Consider the following 26,802-nt stretch of genomic DNA (forward strand, 5'->3'; position numbering starts at 1 on the left):
CTGTGCTGCTCAGCCGGGGGGGGGCGGGGGGGAAGTAGAGAAGTCAGGAGTGAAGTTGAGCCTGGGAAGAAGGGACGGGTGGGGAGAAATATGTTTTAAGATTTATTTTTATTTCTCATTATCCTACTCTGACCTTTGATTGGAAATAAATTAAATTAATTTCCCCGAGTCGAGTCTCTTTTGCCCGTGACAGTAATTGCTGAGTGATCTCCCTGTCCTTTTCTTGACCCAGGAGCCTTTCATTGTATTTTCCTCCCCCGTCCAGTTGAGGAAGGGGTGTGATAGAGCAGCTTGGTGTGCACCTGGCATCCAGCCAAGGTCAACCCACCACAATTGGTTTGGTTGTGTCTCGGATAAAAGACATCTTGGGACTAATGCACTTCTTAAATTGTTTCAAAATTGGCTAAAGGTAGTATTGATAAAATTGATACACTGATATATTAGTCCTTTTAAAAACAACAACAAAACAAACAAACCAAAAAGGCAGGTTCTGGCCTAATGAAAACTTTGGTCATGTGGAAGTTGGGCATTTCCTTATGTATCCTATGTGACTTTGACTGCCAAAGTTAGGTGTCAAGGATTTACAAGCAACATATCTGAAAGGTTATGTCTTTTTGAAATATGATACACAAATCCTATATGCTTAGCAGAGACCTTTCAAGAAATGCTCTCCTGAGAGGCAGGTGGTCTAGTAGCTAGGGCTCCATTCTAGATAGAGATCTCCAAACTTTGCCATAGGTGACTGTCAGGGATGGAGTGATGTACTTCACTCGTAAGAAAGAAACAGCAATATGTATATTGATAACAAAGTTTGGTAGTAAATGTGGCAGTGGTTTAACAAGATTTGACAGTAAGGTATGCTTGATTATTTACTGCATAGGGGACAGGGTCAGACAAGACTGTCAGGGAGACCATCCCATTGAGTCATGAGGTTCAGAAAGGACCCCCTTGCTTTCTAAGCTCTTTCTCAGAAAGGAGTCTAGGTGCAGCTAGATCCAGACTTTTAGCCTCAGACTTGGTAAACGGTTTATGTCTAAAGGATTATATATGCGCAATCAATCCTTTATATTACTTAGCTAAGATTTCAAAGTTTCAGTGCACTTGTTCCCGATTCACTTACCAAGTATCTGATGTGATAAGGATTCTCTCAAACTCAAGGAGTAACCTTGAGAGGCATCCCTACTCAAGGGGAGATCCAGGCATGCAGCCTGCTGCCATGCAGGAGAGCTCAAAGGGCTCTTGGGCTGCTCACTATTTATGGGGGTAAGATGATTGACTTATAGTCATATTTGCATACCGACTGCAGATGCCAGTTTCTTCCAAATCTGGCTTGAGTTGGGCATGGACCAGCACTGTGGTCAGGTGGGCGCATTACCATAAATTAGCCCTTGGCTATTATGTTAGCTGTGTCCTGAGAATCCACCTTGAGCCTTGAGCCAGATGCAGCCATCAAGACCAGATGCACCCATCATGGGCACCACTGGTGGTTATCACTTGATCAGAGTTATGGGAAAAGGTCAGGTGGGGAGGGGGCAGGGAAAAGGTCAGGTGGGGAGGGGGCAGGGGGAGCACACCGCCACAGTGACCTTTGTGGATGAGTTTCCCCCAGCTTTCGAGTGTATATAGACTTAGATGTTTTTGGGAGAGGGTAGGGACAGTCTCAATGTGTGCAATGACACCCCAAACACAAGAGAACCCCAATCTTTGTCAGCCAGCATAAACCTATCATCTTGCCATATTGTCAGTAAGAATCATCTAAATACTAATATCATTTGACTTCAGCAAAGAGGATTTGACTGGAAGTCAAGTCTGAGCAGGAGGGCTATTGCCTTTTGATACAAACTGTTTGCAGATGCCTTCTTTTGATAATGGCTTTTTTCTAGCTGTGTGTTATGTACTATCTGTATATATAACAGCACAACTTATGGAATGGAGGTGCTTCGTTAGAGAATAAGGTCATCCTCTTCAGACTTCTGTCATGTGTTGTCCCAGAGGGTGATTAGCAAGTACTGGAAAAATTCAAGGGCAGAAAAGCACAATAATTGAGCACAGGCAATGCATACAATATGAAGTCTGAAGCCAAATGACTTTTACTGTTCAGAAACCCAGTGGGAGATATCGCAGCCAGTTCCAACCCATCTGTGCATCCAAAGGAAGCAAAATAGAGAAGGTGGCTCATACTTTAAATGATGGGAGGATGGATTGTATCCTCTATGATATGGTGTCTTCCACAGGCTGCGGGCACCTGGAGCACCTCCTCCCCCTCCTTCTGTGACCTTGGTGTTTACAGGCTTGTTTCTCACTTTTTTCCCCACTCACTGCATGTCTGGCATTTTTGCCCTTTCCTTAATAGGTTTTCACAGAGGTGCTACTAACTTCATTGATTGGCTCAGCTTTGGCCTGCAGTGGGTTTGTTGCCAAGCTGGATGGAACCAGCTAGAACTGGCTGTGTCAGGCACAGCACAGCCCCATACCTCTTCTCACAGAGCCCACCCCTACAGCCCAGTCCCAGCTACCAAAGCCTTGCCACATACACCCAACTGTGGTGAGTTGACCCCAGCCAGCAGCCAGACGCCCACCCTGCCTCTCGCTCACTCCCCAGCAGGATGGGGGAGAGAATCAGAAGAGCAAAAGCAAGAAAAATCTCTGGGCTTGAGATAAGGACAGTTTAATAAGTGAAGCAAAGCTGCATGCAAGCAAAGGAAAATAAGGAATTTATTCACTATTTCCCATTGACAAGCAGATGTTTAGCCACTTCCTGGAAAGCAGGGCCTCAGCACGTGTTATGGTTACTTGGGAAGACAAACACCATAACCACGAACATCCCCCCCCTTCCTCCTCCTTTCCTTGAGCTTTTATTGCTAAGCATGACATCATATGGTATGGAATATCTCTGTAGTCAGTTAGGGTCAGCTGTCTTGGCTGTGTCCCCTCCCAACTTCTTGCACACCCCCAGCCTACTCATTGCGGAGGGGGCAGAATGGGAAAAAGAGAAAGCCACGACACACACAGTGCAAGCACTGCTCAGCAATAGCCAAAATGTTGTTTTAGTCACAAATGCAAAGCACAGCACCATATGGGCTGCTATGAAGAAAATTAACACTGTAAGGGCATGTGGAAGGAGAGCGTCTTCTCCTTTAAGGGTATCTGGTCAATGGAGCCATAAACAAGAACATACAGAGACAAACCTGACTGACACATCTTAATGGAGGTTGGGACAAGTTCAAACCTGGTCAGTCACACTAATTGGTGAGGATATGTGCAGCATGAGCATGTTTGTGTTTTCAGTTGAGAGGATAAGGAAAGGGAGGGAGACACAGACAGACATAAAACCTGACCAATTAGCATTAACAAAGACAGTAACCAGAAAGAAACCTGGTCAGTCATACTAATTAATGGGCTATCAAGAAACTGCAGGCGAACCAGGACTATGCAGCTATGAATGTCTATGATGGTGTAGTTGGGGTCAGTGGAACTATGCCAACTGATGAGATAACCTTCAGGGGAAAGGGGAGCAAGGAGGAACAAAGAGGGAGTAGACAAAAAGGGGTATGAAAGGGGCTGGTCGCATGTAAAATGGGGACGGTCAGAGCACTTGTCTGGCTGAGCCCCGTGCTGGACCACCGCAATCTCTCCTATCTTCTTATGTCTTCTTATTAAATCTTTTCTTAAGTATCTCTCTGCCTAATGTCACTCTATCCCATGTGTATGTGTGCTACAAGGACTAAGTGCCAGCTACTGGTGAGACCTCTGTGTACATGTGAGTGAAATTCGGTGCCAGCTACTGGAGTTAGATCGGGGGTGTAGGCTCCCTGCAGCTGTGGTGTCAGCGAGTGGGGGTCCTAGCATCAGTAGTTGGAGGGGCCATAGCTCTCTGGATCTAGGGAGGGTCCTACAGACTTTAAGCCTGGGGTGCCAGCCATCGTGAGTGAGGCTGAGGGGCTCAGCACTGGCAACTGGAGCAAGACCATGGGTCACGGCTCATGCCTGGTGCTGGCTGCTGGGCAGGAGATGACTGTTTGTATCTTCCCCAAACCTGGTGTGCATGAGATGTGCATGTGTATTCACTAACAAACTTTAAGCTGGACTAGCCGGCGAGTAGGGGCGCTTCGGGTCTGGGCCAGGCCCAGGTATCAGGTGGGATCCATGCTGTTATGCCCAGGGAGACTTGTGAATGTGTAGTGTCTGTGGGACAAGTGTGTGAGTGCATGCATGTTTGCTAGTGATCATCAAGCTGGACTAGCCATCGAGTAGGGAACCTGTGAAGTGGGTAAGAGGGCCCGGGATCCAGGCAGGGATACCGGACGGACAGAGGGGGCTGTGCTGATACTCGAGGGATCTATGAATGTGTGTGTGCTTGTGAACCTAGAGAGTGGTGTGTGTGTGCCTTCACTAGTGAACTTCTATCTCTACTGGTTGAAGAGGAGGAAGGGGACTTGACTGTCTATGGTTATGTTTTATGCGAGTCCTGTATGTAGATGCAGTTGAAGGCAGTCTGTGCAACCAGCCATGTCAGTGTCCTGTGTGTGTCTGTGTCTCTGTTATATATGCTCAGCTTCGCTACTGGTTCAGCCTGCAAATAGGAAAGTGGCAGCATACCTCAACCTGGACAGAGACCCCCCACGTCCCCGGAGCAATGGGCTGTGATCCAGCGTCCAGGCAGGAGGGAGTCCTGAGCCAGAGCAGTTGGTAGAGGTGGCTGCTTTTAACATCCTTTAACAATTTTCATCCCAGCCAGATCCAGTACAGTCTCCACCCCTTATTCCCTTCAACTCCAGTTTATACTGGAATTCTAGCATGTCTGGTATGGCAGCACAGGAATGGCAGCAATGCCAGGGCCATATGCCAGCCCAGGCACATGGCCATTGCTGTAGCCACCCACACAGGGCATTTACCGCTATCCATTAATCAATATAAAGATAGAGTACTGGCTACTTTTCTCATTCAGAAATGCCTAGGGAAGCTAGATGGTTTTAACTTCTGCAAACTGATTCATTTTTCCTTTTCATTTGATGTTTTCTGCAACTTGTCATGTGGGACTCCACACAGCAGCTTTCCACTTCCGATGATTTCCTACAACATGACAAGATCTGTTGGTAAAAGAGCCTTTCATCTTCTGATAACTCATTATATGGTGTTGCCTTGGGCACGAGCCACCTCCCCAGGCGATGGGTGACTCAATAGAGAGGACTCACAAGCTGACTGTAACCCGGAATATGCATTCTCCAGAAACCCCCAGTGCCCAGAAAAGCTTGTGTTTCTTTCTTGTTAGCTGGTGGGGACACAGTTGTTATCTTATTGATCACTGATCACATCCATAGGGATGTGAAGATACCCATCTTGCCATTTAATTCCCAAGAACTGGATCTCTTGTTCAGATCCTCTGATCTTGCTTTGGTTTATGTCAAAACCAGCTTTCAGAAGGATCTGGATTATTCTTTTCTCTTTCTCAAACACTTCCTCCCCTGTGTTGCCCCACACGATGATGTCATTAATGTATTGCAGTTGTTCCGGAGCCTCACCCTGTTCCAGTGCAGTTTGGATTAGTCCATGGCAAATGGTAGGACTGTGTTTCCAAGCCTGGGGCAGTCGATTCCAGGTGTACTGGACACCCCTCCACATGAAAGCAAACTGTGTCCTGCACTCTGCTGCCAAAGGAATCAAGAAAAATGCATTGGCAATATCAATCATGGCATACCACTTGGCTGTCTTTGACTCCAGTTCAAAGAAAAGCCGAAGAAATACTCTTCTGTTACTGAAGTGAAGGAAAACAAATGAATAATGTATAAGCACCACCATTAAGTGAAGAAAATTGTATCTTAAGGAAAATAAACCCAAAAAACTCTCAGCTGCACTTACTGTAAAAAGATATATTATACAATCAAAAGGCTCCGGGCTTTTGAACAGCAATGTAACTGACAGAGAAAGGTGCTAATTGTTGTAAGGGATGAGGAAAATAATGCTGTACATCTTTGTGCCCTGTGAACTCTTCACTAACAAAATTCACCTGTATTAGTGGCACTGCAGTTTGGTTCCCTTCTCAGAAGAGAAAAAAATTAACTGCCTATTTGGCAGTTGATTGGCACAGATGATGTATAGCTAAAAGCAAATGAAATATAATGACAAGTTTGTATCATGGGTCATTCTCTGACTCAGTCTACAGATGCTAGGAGTCCTTAGGGCCCTGCCTTTCTAAGTTAGTCTCCTTGAAACAGAAGTAAATTCTTCTCCACTTTTGGCCCATCAACTAAACCATAGCATGGGAAGAGGCACACACTCTCTAGAGTGAAGTTGGTTTTCAGGGAAATTAGTTTTTTGATTAAGGCCAGAATGTTTCATGAAGACATGTTTTTCTCCTTCATGACTTGGAAAAAGTGAGGGATACTTCAGCTGAATTGTTAATGAGTATAGGGCTGAAATGTGTCCAAGGCAATTATCAGCTACCACTCTTAGATTTGTAGCAAAATGCTAGTCTTACGTATGGTGCAAAGCAGGGCTTGAGCCAGGATCTCCAAGAATATCCCATTCCTGTGCCCTTACCAGCAAACCATACACCCATTTGTGCTTTACCAGGAATACATTTGAAAGGCTTCATTTTTTTTTTTTTTTTGGTCTTTGCTCCTGTAAAGAACAAGTGTTAAAAGCTGATGTGATGCTGAACTGTTCCCCCATGTCCCCTCTGCAGTTGAATGTTCTCACAGTTCTCCTGCAGCAGTAAGGTGGCAGGGCCTCTGTGCCATGGCCTAGTGCCCGGGAGCAACACAACAGTCACTGTTTGGTTTGCTTTTCCTCAAAGGCTGTTATTTGCTAGAGGATGCTACAGTAGTGGACTTCCCTTCTTGCCCCCAGAGGAACAAGCATGCAGCAGAAAATCTTCTTTCCTTTGGAAGATGTTGCAGGTATGAAGATCTAGTGTGTGAATGGATCTGTGCCTGGATTACTTCAACCTCTCTAGTATAGTTTAAAAGCAGAATGCCCAAGAACTAATTAGTCTTTCTTAAAAAATAAAGAGACAATGTACAATTTGACAATGCTGCTCTGAAAAGAGCTAAAACAGGCACTTTTATCAGATTTTGGTATTGACACTCCAAGGTTGGCGTACAAAAGAGTAGTAGGAAGAGGACAGTTTCTTCAGATTTCCAGATGTCAAGAATTTTCAAGTCTTGCAAAAGCAAAGACAATTATCTGACCTGGGTACTCTTGCAGAACACTTTCTGATTTCTAGGCACTGGCATGACCTTACTGCTGTTATATTTTATTTACAGTTCTTTGAGATTGACTTTTCTTCATGTCCTCTGTTTCCAAATTGCCTCTGTGGGGATTTTGTTTGTTTGTTTGTTTTTAACCAATACCCTTACTACTCTTTTTTGTAATCCTCTTCCCCACCCATTCCCTGTTATTGGCATACTTGAGACTTTTCTTCTGCTTGTCTTCGCTTTTGTCTTCATTGGTTATAGATCCATCAGGGAGTGGTTCATGGCCATGAATGTAAGCTTTCTGTAATTCAGTGAATTTTTAATTTCTTTGGCTGGGGGGAGGAGTGAGGTGTTGAGTAGCAAAAATATTATTTCAGATCAGTTGATGGGCAAGTGGTATCCATGCTAGACTTTTATGTGCTTGGCACTACTTAAAGAAAATATCAATGACAAGTGTATCCAAGTCTGAAAGAAAGTAGGTCATTAACAGTGAAGCAGGAGCACTTTTTGGTGTAAGGCTTGAAAGTAGCATCCCTGTTTTAAAAAAAATTCTTAGAACTCTACATGGAATTATTTCTTCAAACCACGGCACTAATCTCTTGCCAGGAGAAGTATAACATGTTAATTCATCCCATGTACTTCATGTAGTCTAGTATAGTCACAATCAGTGAGGTTGCATAAATATTTCAGCAGGAAATCTTCATGTGTTTTTTAAAGTGACTGGTTAGGCCCAAATGGTTGCATGTTGCAAATTACCTCTGAAATGTTTGCACCTCTTGTAAATGAAAGCACTTACAGCATTTTACATATCATTAACTTATTGCAAGTGAAAAGTGAACTGCAATAACACCGATGTTTTAGCTTTTTCCCTTCATTTACTGTATAACCCAGTACTTTTCCAGCACCTGTGTTTGCATGAGTGTCTACTGCAAAAAATTATATATTATGCCCACAGTGCACTGGGAGATTAGAGAGATGTTGACCCCATTTGAATTGAGGAGGAACTGAGATTTTACCGGCAATCCTTGGTATCAATACAGGCTGGGGGATGAAGGGATTGAGAGCAGCCCTGAGGAGAAGGACTTGGGGGTACTGGTGGAGGAAAAGCTGGACATGAGCCAGCAATGTGCTCTCGCAGCCCAGAAAGCCAACCGTATCCTGGGCTGCATCAAAAGAAGCGTGGCCAGCAGGTCGAGGGAGGTGATTCTGCCCCTCTACTCTGCTCTAGTGAGACCCCCCTGGAGTACTGCGTCCAGCTCTGGGGTCCTCAGCACAGGAAGGACATGGACCTGTTGGAGCGGGTCCAGAGGAGGGCCACAAAAGTGATCAGAGGGCTGGAACACCTCCCCTATGAGGAAAGGCTGAAAGAGCTGGGGTGGTTCAGCCTGGAGAAGAGAAGGCTGCGGGGAGACCTTATTGCAGCCTTTCAATACTTAAAGGGGGCCTACAAGAAAGATGAGGACAGACTTTTTAGCAGGGCCAATAGCGGTAGGACAAGGGGTAATGGTTTTAAACTAAAGGAGGGTAGATTCAGACTAGATATAAGGAAGAAATTTTTCACGATGAGTATGGTGAAACACTGGAATGGGTTGCCCAGAGAGGTGGTAGACACCCCATCCTTGGAAACGTTCAAGGCCAGGCTGGATGGGGCTCTGAGCAACCTGATCTAGTTGTAGATGTCCCTGCCCATTGCAGGGGGGGTGGACTAGATGACCTTTAAAGGTCCCTTCCATCCCAAAGCATTCTATGATTTTAAAATAATTTTTATGGTATTTTTAAAGCTGGGGTCCCAAAAGAGTTTGGGTGGATTTTTCAGACCTCCTCCCAAGACAGTCGAGCTGTCTAGTGGAAGCCTCTCCTAAATAAGAGGGAGAAATAATTCATTCAACAAATATTTTTGTAGTGAGTCAGCTTGTTCTGGGGAGGCGGTAGGAAGGATGGTGTTAGAAGGAAAATGCCTAAATACACAAAGTGGAGAAGGAAAATTGGGGGAGGGGGGAAGGATGTAGGCATTTGGCAAAGAGTACTCTCTGGGCTCATCACCCCACTCCTTCTCTTGGAGTTAAGCTCTTTCTTGTTACATTTGACTGTCTCTTAAATCACAGCCAAAGTAAAATGCTCCTTGTCTCCTAGTTCATCACTAATAGGACAACAGCTACTCAAAACCTTTTATGATAAATTAGCATTAAAACAGTAGTTAATGCTCTTAAACTCTGACCATTTAGTTGTTATAACTGTTCTGTCCATTTTCATGTCTAAGCAATTTTAACCTTGATCAGACTAAGCTTTCCTATAACCATCACTCAAATTGCATTCAATCTAGCTTTTACCAGCATGCTAGGTTTTGTACATGCGGCAGTCAAGCCACAACCAACTTTATAATTGTCGTCTTGTTTGCTTATTGCAATATGTTAAACATAACATGCAATAAAAATATGAACACATTCTTTACTATTAAAGTCAGCACTTTTTAGTAGAATGTTAAGTATCATCTCTGTGACCTTTTAAGCTAACCTGTTTTCCTAAAGCAACAAAATGTACAGTAAGGCACATTCTCTTTGATTTTTGTAAATACCTGCTATTCTTTACTTTGGGAGGGTTTTGTGGATTTCTGTTACATATAGAAGTACTGAAATCCAAAGTTTAGGCATCAGTTGGTGTTAACATAAACTCTCATTATCTAAGACTGTAATGGCAAAGTGGCTGAAATATTCTGAGTTCTTCAGAATTTAGTGCAATGGACCTGATTCTCATACATAATCAGGCTGGTGCCTCTAGATGGTATAATAATGCTATAAGATGAATAAGTGGGCAGGCCAAAAGGCTGGACATGTACTGCCAGCTACAGTTGGGGAGCAGCATCAGTTCTCAAGTTACTGTACAACTGCCAGGCAGAATTTTTTGCTCCAGTGATCTGTTGGCTGATGTTGGCTCCCTGTGGAATTAATCTCTGAAGTTCAGGATTATTCTATTATTTATGGAAAAATATGCTTATTCATTCTTTCAGCTGTAGTAGAAGAGCTTTTAAAGAAATTATCTCTTTGCGTCCTCTTTTAGAAGTGCTATAGGCCTTTTTTTCTCTTTCTTCAGAAACCTTGAGGGAGGAAAAAAGCCTAGGACTAACTTCACAAAAGGGATGTAAAACAGTGGCTTTAGGCCTCAAGGCATTTGTATTGGGTTTGCATGGCAAGGTTTTGGTAGTGGGGGGGCTACGAGGGTGGCTTCTGTGAGAAGATGCCAGAAGCTTCCTCCATGTCCAATAGAGCCAGTGCCAGCCGGCTCCAAGATGGATTCGCCGCTGGCCAAAGCTGAGCCAGTCAGCGACGGTGGTAGCATCTCTGTGATAATATATTTAAGAAGGGAAAAAAAAACAAACCCTGCGCAACTGCAGCCGGAAGAGAGGAGTGAGAATATGTGAGAGAAACAACTCTGCAGACACCAAGGTCAGTGAAGAAGGAGGGGGAGGAGGTGCTCCAGGCACCAGAGCAGAGATTCCCCTGCAGTCCATGGTAAAGATCATGGTGAGGCAGGCTGTCCCCCTGCAGCCCATGGAGGTCCACAGTGGAGCAGATATCCACCCTGCAGCCCATGGAGGACCCCACTCCAGAGCAGGTGGATGCGCCTGAAGGAGTCTGTGACCCTGTGGAGAGCCCATGCTGGAGCAGGTTTTCTGGCAGGACTTGTGACCACGTGGGGGACCCACACTAGAGCAGTCCCTTCCTGAAGGACTGCACCCTGTGGTGCATGATCCATGCTGGAGCAGTTCATGAAGAACTGCAGCCTGTGGGAAGGACCCACGCTGGAGAAGTTCATGGAGGACTGTCTCCTGTGCGTGGGACCCCACGCTGGAGCAGGGGAAGAGTGTGAGGAGGAAGGAGTGGCAGAGACAACGTGTGATGAACTGACCGCAACCCCCATTCCCTGTCCCCCTGCGCCACTTGGGGGGAGGAGGTAGAGATATAGGGAGTGAAGTTGAGCCTGGGAAGAAGGGAGGGGTGGGGGAAGGTGTTTTAAGATTTGTTTTTCTTTCTCATTATCCTACTCTGACTTTTGATTGGTAATAAATTAAAATTAATTTCCCCAAGTCGAGTCTTTTTTGCCCGTGACAGTAATTGCTGTGATCTCCCTGTCCTTATCTCGACTCACGAGCCTTTTGTTGTATTTTTCTCCCCCTGTCCAGTTGAGGAGGGGGAGTGATAGAGCGGCTTGGTGGGCGCCTGGTGGCCAGCCAGGGTCAACCCACCACAGCATTGCTGGCACTGGTATCATTGAGCTACTCTGTGTCCAGCTCACTTCCAAATCCCACCAGAAACTGCTTTACTCTTTTTAATATTACACTTGCAGAGTGTCGCCCAATACAGATGTTTAGACATTCTCTGACTCCATAAAGAGGAAGGAGCAAAGCACCAAGTCGCCAGGGCTTCCTCCTATCCAGTAAAGCAAGAGAGAGACTGTCGGGAAATATGTACTTGATACTTTCTTATTATCTATGGTGATTTTAGCCCAGCCTTCCTGCTCTCTAGGGAAGAGCATCGTGTCACAGGTAGAATGAAGCTGACTGATGTGCAGCCATTATAGCATGCATCTGGAAAGGAACTGGAGAAGAAATCTGCATGCCGGTTCTTGCTCTAGTAAGTATCTTTATATTCTGGTCATCTGAGCACATATAGAAAATGAGACAGCTGAACCAAATCCTCTTGCAGAAATGAAAAATCTTCCTTGCCTATGAGTGCCCTTATTACCCAGCTTTTGGGTTATTTCATCTGTTTTTTCCTCAACCAACCAGAGGAAACTTCTTGGGCAGAAGAACTGAACTCCAAGTGTATTAACAGGTGTGGGTTATGTACATCCACGCCTGAGGGGATAGAAATCTAATCTCAAGGAAAAGAGTAGTGTTTCCTATAGATTAATTTGGATAGATTAACCTATTGTTCTCTGTAACTCCTCTTTCTTGCATGAGTTATCTACCAGAAATGGTACAGACTGCCAGGGCATGCAACCTAAATATGAATTTACTTGCCATCAAGATTTTTGACAGTCATCTTGCAAGTTACTTGGAGCAATAATACATGTGGAATACATTCTGGCTCTGCTTAAATGATTTAGTGAGCAGTGGGAAATTGCTTCTTGATTCTTCACAAGGCCAAAATCACCACCTCCCCTGCTGGACTCCTTTGTGCAGTTGCCTTGTACCTAGCCTTGGTGCTCTTCTTTTCTAGAAGTCTATTTTCTAAATATATCATCAACCCACTTTTCACTTCCCCACATGCTTCTGATATGGCTGCCACTATATTCCTAGAATATGTTGGTATTTAATTCTATCATTCTATGAAATACTTGAGATACCTTGCACAAGCAATGCATCCTCTTTTGGCAGGAAAATGAATAAAGGTCAGGCATCAGATAGCTTTCCTTAATCTTTGAGGTGAGTTTTATTATTTATTCCACAAAGCCAAGCTGTGGAGTAAGTATAAACTGAGTTAGCCCTGGGTAGCATTTTGTCTTGGAGATGATTTTTAGAGTTTTTCTGCTTGCTGTTCCCTTCTTGCTCTGGGATGGAAGCAGAGGGAAAAAAAACCAAACCAGCTGCAATGGTCAAAACTCTTGGAACCAAAGATTAGCCTTGCTCAGCTCATGTATCATGCACTCAGTCAAACTGAGCCATGAATGTTCAAAAAACTATCAAACAACGTGTGAAGCAGCGCAAAGTTCTTTAACTTCTTGCAGGGCAAATAGTGCAAGTCAACGCAGCTAGAACTTCATAACCTGAATGCATTCATATGCCACCAGCTAGTATCTGACCATTTCATACACAAATAACAGGTGTTTTTTCCACCAACCTAGAAGGTTACAAAAGGCCTCTGCATCTGACAATGTCTTTCTTGCATCCACTGAGCAAAGATCAAAGGGGAGGAGGGGGAAGACAGCTTTAAAAAAAAGAGAGAGGGAGACTGATCTTTTTAATGCAGGGGAAAAAAGAAGACAAATGTTAAACAGTTAAAAGCAAATATTTTCTATGGTAGCAGTCTATCTGTCTGTAGTTTTATGTCTAATCCTCTTTGAGTGTTATATGCTACAGCTGGAGATCTTTGCGCAGGAAGCTGACTACCCTGACAGGTGAAGTGGATGGTCACACTGACGAAGTCAGGACTGTGAACAGAGACTCTTGCACTGCCACCAGACACCAAAGCACGTCTACATTGCCTGTAGAGAAGGTCTGTGTCTTCTCCATGGCAGGCTTGGGCATGGCCTTCAAAGGACATTTGAGACATACCCATCAACCATTAATAGAGAGGTTCCAAACTGTGCCAGTTGAGAATCTAACCCTCTCTCTATCCTATTTCTACCTCTCTGAAATTAGTTGCAAAACTTATTTGGAAAGCCTACCCACTAAGTTCCCATTTCTGTTCTGGTTTCCATTCTGCTGTTCTGAAAGTGCGCTTATTTCATGCTGCTGTATTACAGTAGTTGCTTCAAATTGAAAATAAATATAACAGACTCACTAAATATATTTTGTAGGCTGCAGAAAACAGGGTAGAAAGGCAGGAAATATAACCCTGAATCTTGAGCAAGTCTGGGAAAGCAGTCTATTTCTATGTACAGTTTTTAAATTTCTTTTCATGCACTTGATAACTGAAATATGTATGGCCTAACTTCCTACCACTGCACTACTGATACCTGAATAGCTTTCTCTGCATGTAGGTTGTAACTAAAAAGACTGAAAGAATGGAAACTCTTCCAGCTGTTCCTGCATTATCTTCCAAAGTAGTTTGGGAATTCATGGGAAAGCTGCTTCTCTGAGGACCTGATTTGGGATGTGCTGAGCACCCAGTAGAAGATGTTAATAGTACCCACTGATCAGGTGAATTCAATGGGCATAGACATTTTTTGGCACTTCAGTGGAAATGAACCTGCAATGATGCCAGGTCAGCTACCTAAAGTCAGTACACTACTCAAGGAATCCTGAGCCCAACAGCAGGAAGTGTTGCAGTAAGTTTGATTCAGTAATGCAGTAATGATGCAGTAGGTTTGATTCACAGTTATTAGTCAAACTTAAAGCTCTGTCTCAAAGGAAGCTAATGAAGCTAGATGGCTTACTAGCACATTTCATATCTATAGGTCTTTTGTCTCATCGTTCCGTAGCACAAGTTGGAATCTGAACTCCAGTGAACAAAGACATCAATAAGTGCTAAGAAACATCAGACAAAAATTGATGTCTATCTTAATACAAGACTTAAATTTTTTTTGTTGTTTGTTTCTTCTTTTCTTTTCTTTTCTTTTCTTTTCTTTTCTTTTCTTTTCTTTTCTTTTCTTTTCTTTTCTTTTCTTTTCTTTTCTTTTCTTTTCAGGGAGTAGGGTTTACTGTTTAACCACTTAGAAGCTGAGCTCCTAAATCTTACAGGCCAGCCAGAAAACCTTAGTAAGGTTTGTTCCCCTTGAATCATGATAACTGGTGCTAGCAGAGTGCTGTTGGTTTTGATCTTGAAAGTAAGCAGGCAGTTTTCTGAGAAGGTCCTGCAGAGTGGCACAGCTTTGTACCTTCCTTCACAGAATCATAGAATCATAGAATGTCCTGAGTTGGAAGGGACCCACAAGGATCATCAAGTCCAACTCCTGTCCCTGCATAGGACAACCCCAAAATTCACACCATATGTCTGAGGGCATTGTCCAAATGCTTCTTGAATGTTGTCAGGCTTGGCGCCGTGACTACCTCCCGGGGGAGCTTGTTCCAATGCTCCACCACCCTTTGGGTGAAGAACCTTTTCCTGATGTCCAACCTAAACCTCCCCTGGCATATCTTCCTGCCGTTCCCTTGGGTTCTATCATTGCAAGGAGAAGAGATCAGCGCCTGCCCCTCCTCTTCCCCTTGTGAGGAAGCTGTAGACCACGATGAGGTCTCCCTTCAGTCTCCTCTTCTCCAGGCTGAACAGACCAAATTACTTCAGCCGCTCCTCATACGGCTTCCCCTCTAAACCCTTCACCATCTTCGTGGGTCTCCTCTGGACACTCTCTAGTAGCTTTGTATCCTTTTTGTACTGTGGCGCCCAAAGCTGCACACAGTCCTCAAGATGAGGCCGCACCAGTGCAGAGTAGAGCGGGACAATCGCCTCCCTCAACTGGCTAGCAATACAGTGCTTGATGCACCCCAGGACATGGTTGGCCCTCTTGGCTGCCAGGGCACACTGTTGGCTCATGTTCAACTTGCCATCGACCAGAACCCCCAGATCCCTCTCCGCAGGGCTGCTCTCCAGCCTCTCGTTCCCCGGTCTGTATGTACATCCAGGGTTGCCATGTCCCAGGTGCAAAATCCGGCACTTCCCTTGTTAAATTTCATACAGTTGGTGATTGCCCAGCTCTCTAATTTGTCCAGATCTCTCTGCCGGGCCTCTCTGCCCTTGAGAGTGTCCACGGCTCCTCCCAATTTTGTGTCATTGGCAAACTTTGATAACAAACCTTCAAGTCCTGCATCCAAGTCATTTATGAAGATATTGAAGAGCTCTGGCCCCAAGATGGATCCCTGCAGAACCCCGCTAGTGACTGGTCTCCAGCCCGATGTAACCCCATTTACTATAACCCTTTGAGCCCGACCCATCAGCCAATTGCACGCCCATTGCATTATGTGTTTATCCAGCTGTATGCTGGACATTATGTCCAGGAGGATACTGGGAGAGACAGTATCGAAGGCTTTACTGAAGTCCAAAAAGATTACATCGACTGGCTTCCCTTGGTCAGCTAGGTGGGTAACCTTGTCATAGAAGGAAATTAAGTTTGTTAAGGAGGGCTTTCCCCTCATGAACCTGTGCTGGCTGGGGCCAATGACTGCATTGTCTTTCAGGTGTTTTCCAATAACTCCCAGAATAATCTTCTCCATAATTTTGCCAGGCACAGAGGTGAGACTGACAGGCTCACTGACTAACAGAGGTGAGACTGACTTCCTTACAGTAGAGCAGAAGACCCTGCCTGTATTTTCCTTGCAGCAATGGCACAGACCTGTCAAAATGAATGCTGTCTTATCATGCTTGAGATGTGAAAGGAAAAACATTTTTCTTTTAGGTCCATAAGTTCATTTGAGAAATATAGTGATATCTCTGGACAGAAGAATGGTTGGAGTCGTAATAACTCCCAGGTTATGTGCACTGCTGCTTTGCTGAGGTGATATCTAGGGGTCTTTGCTGAGGTGATGTCTAGGGGTGATATGACCTCTCTCAGGTTGGATCTGAGGTGATATCTAGGGGTCTTTGCTGAGGTGATGTCTAGGGGTGATATGACCTCTCTCAGGTTGGATCTTGTTATCTGTTCTCTCCTTATGCCTGCTAGGCCACATGCCTTTCAGGTGCCCTAGGGCTATCTTGCCCTTCAGATCTGTACTGGTGGCTCTGTCCCAGGGACACTGACAGAGGTAGCCCTGGATCCCAGTGCTCAGAAGCTGCTGGAGGAAAATACGAAGTACAAAGGGCTGCAGGTGAACAAGAGCAACAGAGTCTAGGTGGCATATATGGTTAAGAGACCTTTTAACCAAAGCCTATATGTTAGTGTGTGTATGTTTTGCAATGATGCTTTCTCTGATTGGCCTTTGAAACGATAACTTCTGCTGAGTGATGTTTATGAAATTAAAGTTTTGGAGCTTTGACGATAGCTAATGTAACATTATCCTATGTATTGTGTCCGGCTGGGATGAATTTACGAAGTTAACTTTCTTCATAGAAGCCCATATGGTGCTGCGCTTTGCATTTGTGGCTAAAAGTGTTGATAACACACCAGTGTTTTAGCTGTTGCTGAACAGTGCTTGCACAGTGTCAAGGCTTTCTCTCCCGATCCACAAAGGCCAGTAGGCTGGGGATGGGCAAGAGGTTGGGAGGGGACATAGCCAAGACAGCTGACCCAAACTGACCAAAGGGATATTCCATATCATATAACATCATGCTCAGCAATAAAAGCTCAGGGAAAGGAGGAGGAAGGGAGTAAGTTCATGGTTAGGGTGTTTGTCTTCCCAAGTAACTGTTGTGCGTGCCAAGGCTCTGCTTTCCAGGAAGTGGCTGGACATCTGCCTGCCAGTGGGAAGTAGTGAATGAATTCCTCTTTTTGATTTGCTTGTGCATGTAGCTTTTGCTTTCCCTATCACATTGTCATTATCTCAATCCACGTTTCTTTTTGCCTTCCTTCTATTTTTCTCCCAGTCCCCTGGGAGAGGGGAGTGAGCAAGAGCAGGGTAGATGTTTGGCTGCTGGCCTGGGTCAGCCCACCACACCCTGTATGCCACAAGTGTTTGAAACTGCAGGTTAAATTTAGGGGCGATTCTTAAGATTTCTTTTTCTTATACAAACATGTGAAGTTCATGTGCTGACCATGTTTCCATAGACCTTTCTAACTTCTCATAAAGGAATCTGGATTTTCACTCACTTTGGAGTACTGCCACACTTCATTTTGGGCAGACTTTTGCTACCCAGAACATCATAAAGGTTTCTTAAAGGACATTTTCAAGAGTCTAAAACTGCTCCTGAGGTAGGGGTTTTTTTTAATTTTTTGTTTTGAGAGCACTTGAAACCTCATCTCTTGCAATTTTTCTGGAGGCTAGATGCCTGGCAAGATTGGTTTTTGAGATGTTAATCTACCACAAGCTCTTTCATGTTTTCTCCTTCTTTCTACTATAGATTTTGAGTTCTTTTTTAAAAAAAATACTTTGTTTTTTTGTGTGATGAGCAGCCCTCACACTTTTGTAATAGTTTGAAAACTTCCTCTGTTTAAGGTGATGGATACTATTAAACACAAACAGTGCATCCCTATTGCCTTAAGCCCTGATTGACTAATGTAGGTTAATTTTATTATTATGCATACATAGAGTTCAACATACATAAATGGTTGGCTCTGAAAGTATATAAGCTCCACCTCAGGACTATACTAATATGACAGTGCTCTTCCTGGGATACATCTGGCATGTATCTAGGTAGTCAGGACTGTTGGTGGAGGAAATTTGTTACCGTTTCTACCTGAGCATGTAGATATGCTCCTAAGGACTAGGTCTTTAAAAGTGAGACACTGCAGTGTTAGCTCTTTCCCCCATTTCCCTTTTTAAGTGGTGAGAAACATCCAAATAATAATTCTTTTGAGAAGGATGGAGTAGAAAGGCCAAAGGAGGTGCTTCCTTTTTTTTATTCTGCCTTTTTAAAAAAAAAGAAGAAACAATATGAGCAACAACAACTTTGATAAATGGAGAGAACAAACACTAATTAGAAAATATTCTTTCTGAAGATGAAACTTATTGAGAATTTTTCATAACTTAATGAGGAGAAAAGAGCTTTCAGGCATTTGCATTTGTAGAACTGATATGGGTAATAGGGTTTATTCTAGATATTAGGCACTCATATTTAAACCATTTATTCTTTTATGCTTAAATATTGTTTTAGTATCTAATGCATCCCTTTGAATGTCCATGTATGATCTGACATGGAAAGAGTCTTAAAAACTGAACAGCAGTAAAACAATATGCCTATCCCCTATCTTTGACCTCTAATGATGACAGTGATTCAGAGCGCCCAGTCTAGGTAGCCAAAAGTTTTAAATAGCTAATGAGGACATGTGTGGGCTTCCAGAAGGTGTTCAGAGCTCCTAAGATGGATCTTTAACTTTTAGATAATGACGCTCCTTCTGCATCAATGCCAACTTTATGGAGCTGTGGGAGGTAAAGAAAAGCTGAGTTGCCCAGGTCTATCTGGGAAGATCTGAAGACTTACAATAGAAACTGATTTGCAGAATAAAGATCTGCAGAGCATTTTGCAAGCATATTATGCTGTGAATGCATTATTCTGATCCTGCAAAGACTTAAATATAACTTAAAAATACTATTTAAATTAATGTACTTAGTTTTAAGCATGGTGAATGGGCCTGTTTGTGATATTATGTCAAGATACTTTTGCTGAGAGTCATTAAAAATGCAGGGATTAGCAACATACTCCAAAGTAACTGATAAAAGGAATCAGTATCTGGAATGCAGTGAAAAGAAGTAGTTCAGGAGCAAGAGAAAGCTGAATTTTCCAGTCAGTGAGATCAAATTGAAGTATGCATGAGGCTTTTCAATTTGTAATACAGTAAATATGCCATGTGCTTCTTGTGAGAGATACCTTGTTAATTGTAAACAATCATTCAAAGAAAAATCTATATTCAGTTACAGAAGCACTTTTGGTGATCTGCCATAATGCTACTTTCTCCTTTTGGTGACCTAATATACTGACTACTGTGAAGAAGCTTATGTTTTGGAAATAAAAATTCAGTAAAGGAATTTGTGGTACAAGATTCAAACAAGGAATGATGAAAAGGAATTTTGTATCAGGAGTAAGAAAATTAAACTCATAGTATTTTGTGCTTTCCTCAATATAAGTTTATATCCGTCTTTTCTTGGACTGGATTCACATGTAGACGTACTTTTCAAAACCAGGTATTAGAAAGAAAGAATTATCAGAATTACACAGATAAAATATCTGTAGTGAACTTTAGAGTAAATTAAGAAATTGAACCAGAGTGTTCAGTGGTGTCATCATTTGTTGTTTGCTTTTAAAAAAAAAAAGGAATATAAAAGAATTTTGCAGACTATTATAAAATCCTGTTGATGTGAATAGTCCCATTACATCTAACACCCCTGCTTGCATAAAGCTACAGAAAAAAATTATTTCTTTCAGGTTCCTGAGTCCTACTGCGTAACAGAGAATTGAGAGGTGAAAGATGACAGTTGCTCTTTCACAGCAGGATACACCAGCTCAGTACTTGTAGTCAGATCTTAACTCAGAGATAATTGTCACAGATTGGCAAGAATTTTCAATATGGAACTATAGTTCTTTAAAAAAGTTATACAATCTAGAGGAGGAAAAATTTAAAAAAACCTTACAAATATAAAAAAATATGTTTTTGTAAGCAAGAAAAGAGCTAGTTCATGCTGGCAAGACAAAAAGCAATGCATTTAAGCTGCAGAAAGGGTATTTCACATTCAGTAACAGGAAAAATATTTGAAATTATACATGAAAAATGGGAGAATAGAAAAAATATCTTCAAGAAAAAAATTCTGATACTTAACTATTAAATCCCAGTATTATTAATCAATACATCTAATCCTGCCAATAGTGTAAATGAGATGGCCTCATGACCTTTCAAAAATCTCATCTAGCTGAGGACTGAGCTAGCACAACAGTAGCACTATATCCATCTTTTCCTTTGGTAACTCAAAAGAGATGAACTTCACAAAAAGAAAAGCAGAACTGTAAATACTGTGCATAGGGCTTATTAATTATTTCCAGTCACAAAATACCACCATCTATTAAGAAAGCACTCCCAAGGCATGCAACCATGCTGCTCATCTAGGGCGGAAAAATACTGTGAAGTCATTATCTTTCCCAAGGACAGAAAAGGTATTGGAGAAACTCTTGAGCTTTTTATAACGAAGCAATGCCTATGGATGTAACTTATGTTCATCAGTTATATACTTTATACCAAAAAAGGAAAAGCCTTTATTATAAATAGGCCTAAAGTGCATGCTGGTTTTCAGATTATGAAAGGTAATGTATTTGGTTTGTGGAATTTTGGGTGTTTGGGAGAACAGTTCTTCTGTCTTGCCTAGCACGTCTCTGCTCTGACTTTCTGCATTACTGTCTTTCTGATTTCTAGGGTAAATTATATTTTTAATTAATCACTTCAGAAATTGAAGCTGTCAGTGACCTTTTAAAATGACTATACATACACAGCACAGTGTTAGATGAACATTGATTTTTTTTATTTTTTTTTCCCCCCTCCAGTGCGAAGTTTAGAGAACGAGTTTTCATACTGAGAGGATAATTATACTTGAATTTTGTTTCTTAAAGTTTTAGAATTAAGCCTTTTGATCATGAGCTTTTTTTTAACTATTAAAGTCCAAGTAACCAAGCAAATATGTGCAGAAATTCACATCATTATTATTATTATTATTATTATTATTATTATTATTATTATTATTATTATTATATACTGTAGTAATAAAGTTTGTTTGAAGTGCATGAATAAAAAGTTAGTGAAATTACAGGAGGAACAATCTAATATAGCAATAATAAGTGCATTCACTGTGCATCTGGGGGGGGGGGAACAGTTTCCACTCATTTTGGCCTTAAATGTTGTGTCCAGGTTTCCAGGATTCCAACATCAGAACCCAGATAACACTGATTAGAACCATAGGGCTTTACAATAAAAGCTAAAATATTGACCATATGATGGCAAAAAGTCATTTTTTTGTGTGTTTAACTTATTCTCTTCTAGCTACTCTCTGATGAAGTTGGTGGTGCTGTGGAGGAGGATCTCCTTCTTCTTGACAAAGACCATGATCGCTCAGCACTGTAGGCAACATGTTTATAATTTTGTATCTGAGCCTCGAGGAGATCCCTCTGTTGTTGGCTGATTGTCTGGCTAATCAGTCCAGGGAGAGCTTGAATGCTACCAATTAAAGTTTCCAGTTTAGTTTCCAGAGTAACGATTCTCTTCTCAAAATCTTCACTTCTTTCATTTAAGTCAGAAATCATGTCATACATGATGTTTTGAGTCTGAAAGTAGAAGGTTGTAAAAAGGTTTAGAGAGATCTTACAGATATTGTAACATGCAGTGCAACTCTACAAGGGTTCTTAAATGCTTTTGCATTTCACAAAAAGAAGATATGAGTAGTCGAACAAGATCTAATTTTACTTGCAGATGCGTGACAGACTCCCTGCTGGTGCTAAATTTATTGAGCAGAAATGTAACATTGATATTTTGAGTAGCATTTTAAATGTCAAGCTCTTATTGAATTCAACAAAACACCAGACCTTTTTAGAAGTGTAGATGCTCAGAAATGCACCATCATAAGATTTGTGAACAGAATTAGTTGTGTAAGTCACAAGGAGACCAAAGGTTCCAAAGCACAGTGATGCGCCCTTCACTTTTCTCTATTTCCTCTGGTTTTTAAACTCCTCCATACTTTTAAAAAGAAAACAATTTGCTTGTTTTCTCCTTGAACTGTGCTTGAACCTGTTGTAATAAGAGTAGTTGGGCAGATTGTTTTTGAAATGTAGAGCAAGGAGTAAAAACTCAAGTGTACGCTCCTCTACTGCCTGACCACTTCAGGGCTGACCAAAAGTTAAAGCATGTTATTAAGGGCATTGTCCAAATGCCTCTTAAACGCTGACAGGCATGGGGCATCGACCACCTCTCTAGGAAGCCTGTTCCAGTGTTTGACCACCCTCTCGGTAAAGAAATGCTTCCTAATGTCCAGTCTAAACCTCCCTTGGTGCAGCTTTGAACCATTCCCACGCGTCCTATCGCTGGATACCAGGGAGGAGAGATCAGCACCTCCCTCTCCACTTTCCTTCCTCAGGAAGCTGTAGAGAGCAATGAGGTCACCCCTCAGCCTCCTTCTCTCCAAACTAGATAAACCCAGAGTCCTCAGCAGCTCCTCACAGGACATGCCTTCCAGCCCTTTCACCAGCTTTGTTGCCCTCCTCTGGACGCATTCAAGGACCTTAAGATCCTTCTTAAATTGAGGGGCCCAGAACTGCACACAGTACTCAAGGTGAGGCCGCACCAATGCTAAATACAGTGGGATAATCGCCTCTTGTGAACGGCTGGTTATACCGTGTTTGATGCACCCCAGGATGCGTTTTTCCCTCTTGGCTGCCAGGGCACACTGCTGGCTCATATTGAGCCTGTTGTTAGCCAGCACCCCCAGATCCCTTGCTGCAGGGCTGCTCTCCAGCCACTCCTCTCCCAATCTATACTTGTGCCTGGCGTTACTCCGTCCCAAGTGCAGAATCCGGCATTTGTTCTTGTTAAATTTCATGCCATCGATGATTGCCCAATGCTCCAGTCTATCTAGATCCCTCTGCAAGGCCTCTCGTCCCTCGAGAGAGTCAACAGCACCTCCCAGTTTAGTGTCATCAGCGAACTTGCTAATGGTACATTCAACTCCTGCATCCAGATCATTGATAAAAATATTGAACAGAACTGCCCCTAGAATTGAGCTTTGAATTAAATAATAAAAATAAACTGACATTAAATATACTGAGGCTGCGTTTAACTTTTAGGTTCACCCAAATTTAGCTGTTAGTGTGTAAAGCAGTCTTGTTTCACATTGAAGCTTACTAGATTTTTAGTCACACAGCTTTCTTCCATTCTTAATGTATTTCTCCCATTAATTTACTCTCTCCTCATTCCTTCTTTATACCTGCTTTACTATCTCCAGAAAATAGAGAAGAACATCTCTGAATCTAGCTTCCCAAATACAAATTCCACTACTAAACAGAAAAATAAATTAACAACTCACTGGAAATCCTTAATCACATACCGCCTTAAAAAAAAAAAAAAAGTATCTGCACTTTCTACTTACTTACTGATGCACCCAATGAATTTTGCAAAAGCTTCCAATTAAGACCCAGTCCTCTTCAATTAGTTCCGAGCTATCAAAGTTTCTGTGTCCAACAGCCCTCAAGAATCCTTCAAAAAATTCCCTTGTAATTTTGCTGCATTTCCCCATCCCATTTCTCTCCTGTCCTCCATACCAAGATTTCTAGCTTTGCTGTTCCTTCTCCCTGCGTTCTCCATCCCCACATTGAGTGAAGTTCGTGGAAAAAATAGTCAGACTCTGGCTCTCTAATGAGATGAGGGAAAAAATGGGATAATAAAAGTTTCTTTGCTTCCTCACATCCCACAAAGAGCAAAAGAGGAGAAAGATGGCCAATGCAGCTTAAGGCTGAGCACTTCAGAAATGCACCCGGCCTTTTGACAAGAGGACTAGGCAGGAGCTGCCCTACCCTATGTTATACAACAGAAAGAACCTCCCCAGAAAACAGACAAGTCTTCTTCCATCTCCTTCTTGTGAAGGAGGGCAGGAAGGAACAAGTAATATGCAGGAGGCTTCTCTGAGAGGAAAAGAAAATTATTCCATACAATAGTGTATTGGGTATATATGGCAAGAACAGGAAGAGAAAAAAGAAGTCTTTTGGCCCAGTAAGTCAGGATAACACTCTGGGCCAAATGTTGATTCAATGACATAACTCTGAATTGCGCCTGCTTACAGCAAGAATGCCAAGATGGTATGAGATTAATAATACAGAGTGGCTTCCTCACCACTTGCAAAGCGGCACAAAAGCTATCATGGAAGAGAAATATTAGAAAAAAACCCTCCCCACCCCCACCCCCCAAAAGGCTAGAGAAAGGGCAACAGATAAAAGCAATTCAGTTTGATATTAAATTATTCCAGGCCTTTAGGATGAATTATCATGTTACTTAAAGCGTCACAGCAGTTATAATGACCAAAATCTGTTAAAGACAGTAGCTTTATGTCTCATATGAAAGACATTGCCTGCAGCAGTAGAACATAGTCACTGATAGGCTATGGAAACCACCTCTATGGTTTATTATACCTATCTATCTGCTATCTTCCTTATCACCAGAACACTTTACTGCAACTGCAAGGTATTCTAGATTCAGGCTACCCCTCTTGGCTTTGTGGGATATGACAAGATCTCAGGATTTTAAAATGGGCTGTTTTAGCATTTCAGCAAAAGATAAAAGTAAATTACTATCTTCATGTTTATTTTTTGCAGTACTTTGAAGGAAAACAAATTATGCTCATTCTTTAAATGACTAACAGCTTACAGAAATAACACATTGAAATCCTACTTAAAGGACTGTGGTGGGTTGACTTGGCTGGACGCCAGGTGCCCACCAAGCCGCTCTGTCGCTCTGTCACTTCCTCTCCTCAGCAGGACGGGGGGGAAGAAAATAAGATGGAAAGAACCTCGTGGGTCGAGATAAAGGCAGTTTAATACAAAAAAAGCAAAGGCTGCACGCGAAAGCAAAGGAAAACAAAAAGATTTATTCTCTACTTCCCATCAGCAGGCGATGTTCAGCCATTTCCTGGGAAGTAGGGCCTCAGTACACGTAGCGGTTGCTCCAGAAGACAAACGCCTTAATAACGAATGCCCCCTCCCCTCCTTCTTTCTCTTAGCTTTTATTGCTGAGCACGACATCATATGGTATGGAATATCCCTTTGGTCAGCTTGGGTCAGCTGTCCTGGCCATGTCGCCTCCCAAGATCTTGCCCACCCCCAGCCTACTGGCCTTTGCAGGTGGGGGTTTTGGAGAGACAACCCTGATGCTGTGGGAGCACTGCTCAGCAGTAGCAAAAACATTGGTGTGTTATCAACACCTTTCCAGCTACCAATACAAAGTACAGCACTATGAGGGCTGCTATGGGGAAAGTTAACTCCGTCCCAGCCAGACCCAATACAAGTACATATTCTAATTAATAATTTATGTTACAGTGCTCTGCACTTTTATATGGTTCCTCTGTTGATCTCAGCATCCTTAAAAATACTAATAAAGCGTGAATTATCCCAAATCTTGGGATCCAAATACTGTTATTTTAAAATGGTAGCATCATACTCACTATGTTTTTTAATATCCCTATTCACGTGAAAATCAATAACATGAATTCAATTAATTCATGCTCATACACCCAGGTTTTTTCTTATATCACTACTACGTACTGCAGAATCCCTTTTTTTACCAAAATAACTTAGCCTAAGTACAAGTACCATATTATTTCAACTGCAAGAAAGTCTCTTTTGAGAATAAAATTCTAAAAATGTCTTATTTTGCATTACTGGATTTTATAATTTCCAATACCATTCCTTTTATCCTGTTTTAAAGTGAATAGTTGTGCTGGTTTTGGCTGGGATAGAGTTAATTTTCTTCATAGTAGCTAGTATGGGGCTATGTTTTGGATTTGTGTCTAAAACACTGTTGATAATACAGGGATGTTTTCGTTATTACTGAGCAGTACTTACACAGAGTCAAGGACTTTTTTTTCTGCTTCTCATACCACCCCACCAGCGAGTAGGCTGGGGGTGCACAAGAAGTTGGGAGGGGACACAGCTGGGACAGCTGGCCACAACTGACCAAAGGGATATTCCATACCATATCATGTCATGCTCAGCAATAAAATTAGGGGGAGGTTGGCGGGGGGGGGGGGGGCCGTTGCTCGGGGACTGGCTGGGCATTGGTCGGTTGGTGGTGAGCAATTGTTTTCATTTGCATCACTTGTCTTTCTTGGGTTTTATTTTTCTCGTCGTTTTTTTTCCCCTTTCCTTACGATTTATTACTATTACTATTACTAATATTATTATTAAATTATTAAACTGTTTTTCTCTCAACCCACGAGTTTTCTCACTTTTGAAAGGATTAAAGCCAAGATAGACAAAGCCACTGCATCAAAATGCCTCCTGAAAGAATTAAAGCCTAGGGGCAAGGAGGATATTGTAAATATCTTAGTCGCTTAACTAAACAAAAGAAAGGCCTTTGTGATTTAGAGAGTAGTTAGAATGGTTGTAAGATAAGGGGGCTCCGGGATGATCCCATCTCAGACAACTGGGCCTTGGGAGAACAAAGGCACGGAAGAAAAGAAAGTTGCAAGGGGATGACAACAACAGCCTTGAAGGACATGGTCCCAGAACTGAAGCAAAGGTCAGTCAGCGAACACAGTGAAGAAGACTACGAGCCTTCATCTGAAGACCCCCGACGACCACCCAAAGACCACCAAGGAAGACGACTGCGCGTGCGG

At 42.5% G+C, this 26,802-nt stretch overlaps 1 protein-coding gene across 1 annotated transcript in view; it reads right to left on the reverse strand.

The window, feature by feature from the left end:
• Window positions 1-21,309: 21,309 nt before the first annotated feature.
• The window catches only part of LOC104020097 (small conductance calcium-activated potassium channel protein 2-like), a 143,768-nt gene continuing 138,275 nt past the window's right edge, over window positions 21,310-26,802 (reverse strand). Inside the window, exon 8 of the mRNA XM_087770871.1 lies at window positions 21,310-21,751. Coding sequence (XP_087626997.1) covers window positions 21,467-21,751 — 285 coding nt within the window. The 3' untranslated portion in view covers window positions 21,310-21,466. The remainder of the gene's footprint in view (window positions 21,752-26,802) is intronic.

This window comes from Nipponia nippon, unplaced genomic scaffold (genome assembly GCF_047370975.1).
Source record: "Nipponia nippon isolate SJK-2023a ecotype South Korea unplaced genomic scaffold, ASM4737097v1 scaffold_34, whole genome shotgun sequence".
NCBI classification, from domain to species: domain Eukaryota; kingdom Metazoa; phylum Chordata; class Aves; order Pelecaniformes; family Threskiornithidae; genus Nipponia; species Nipponia nippon.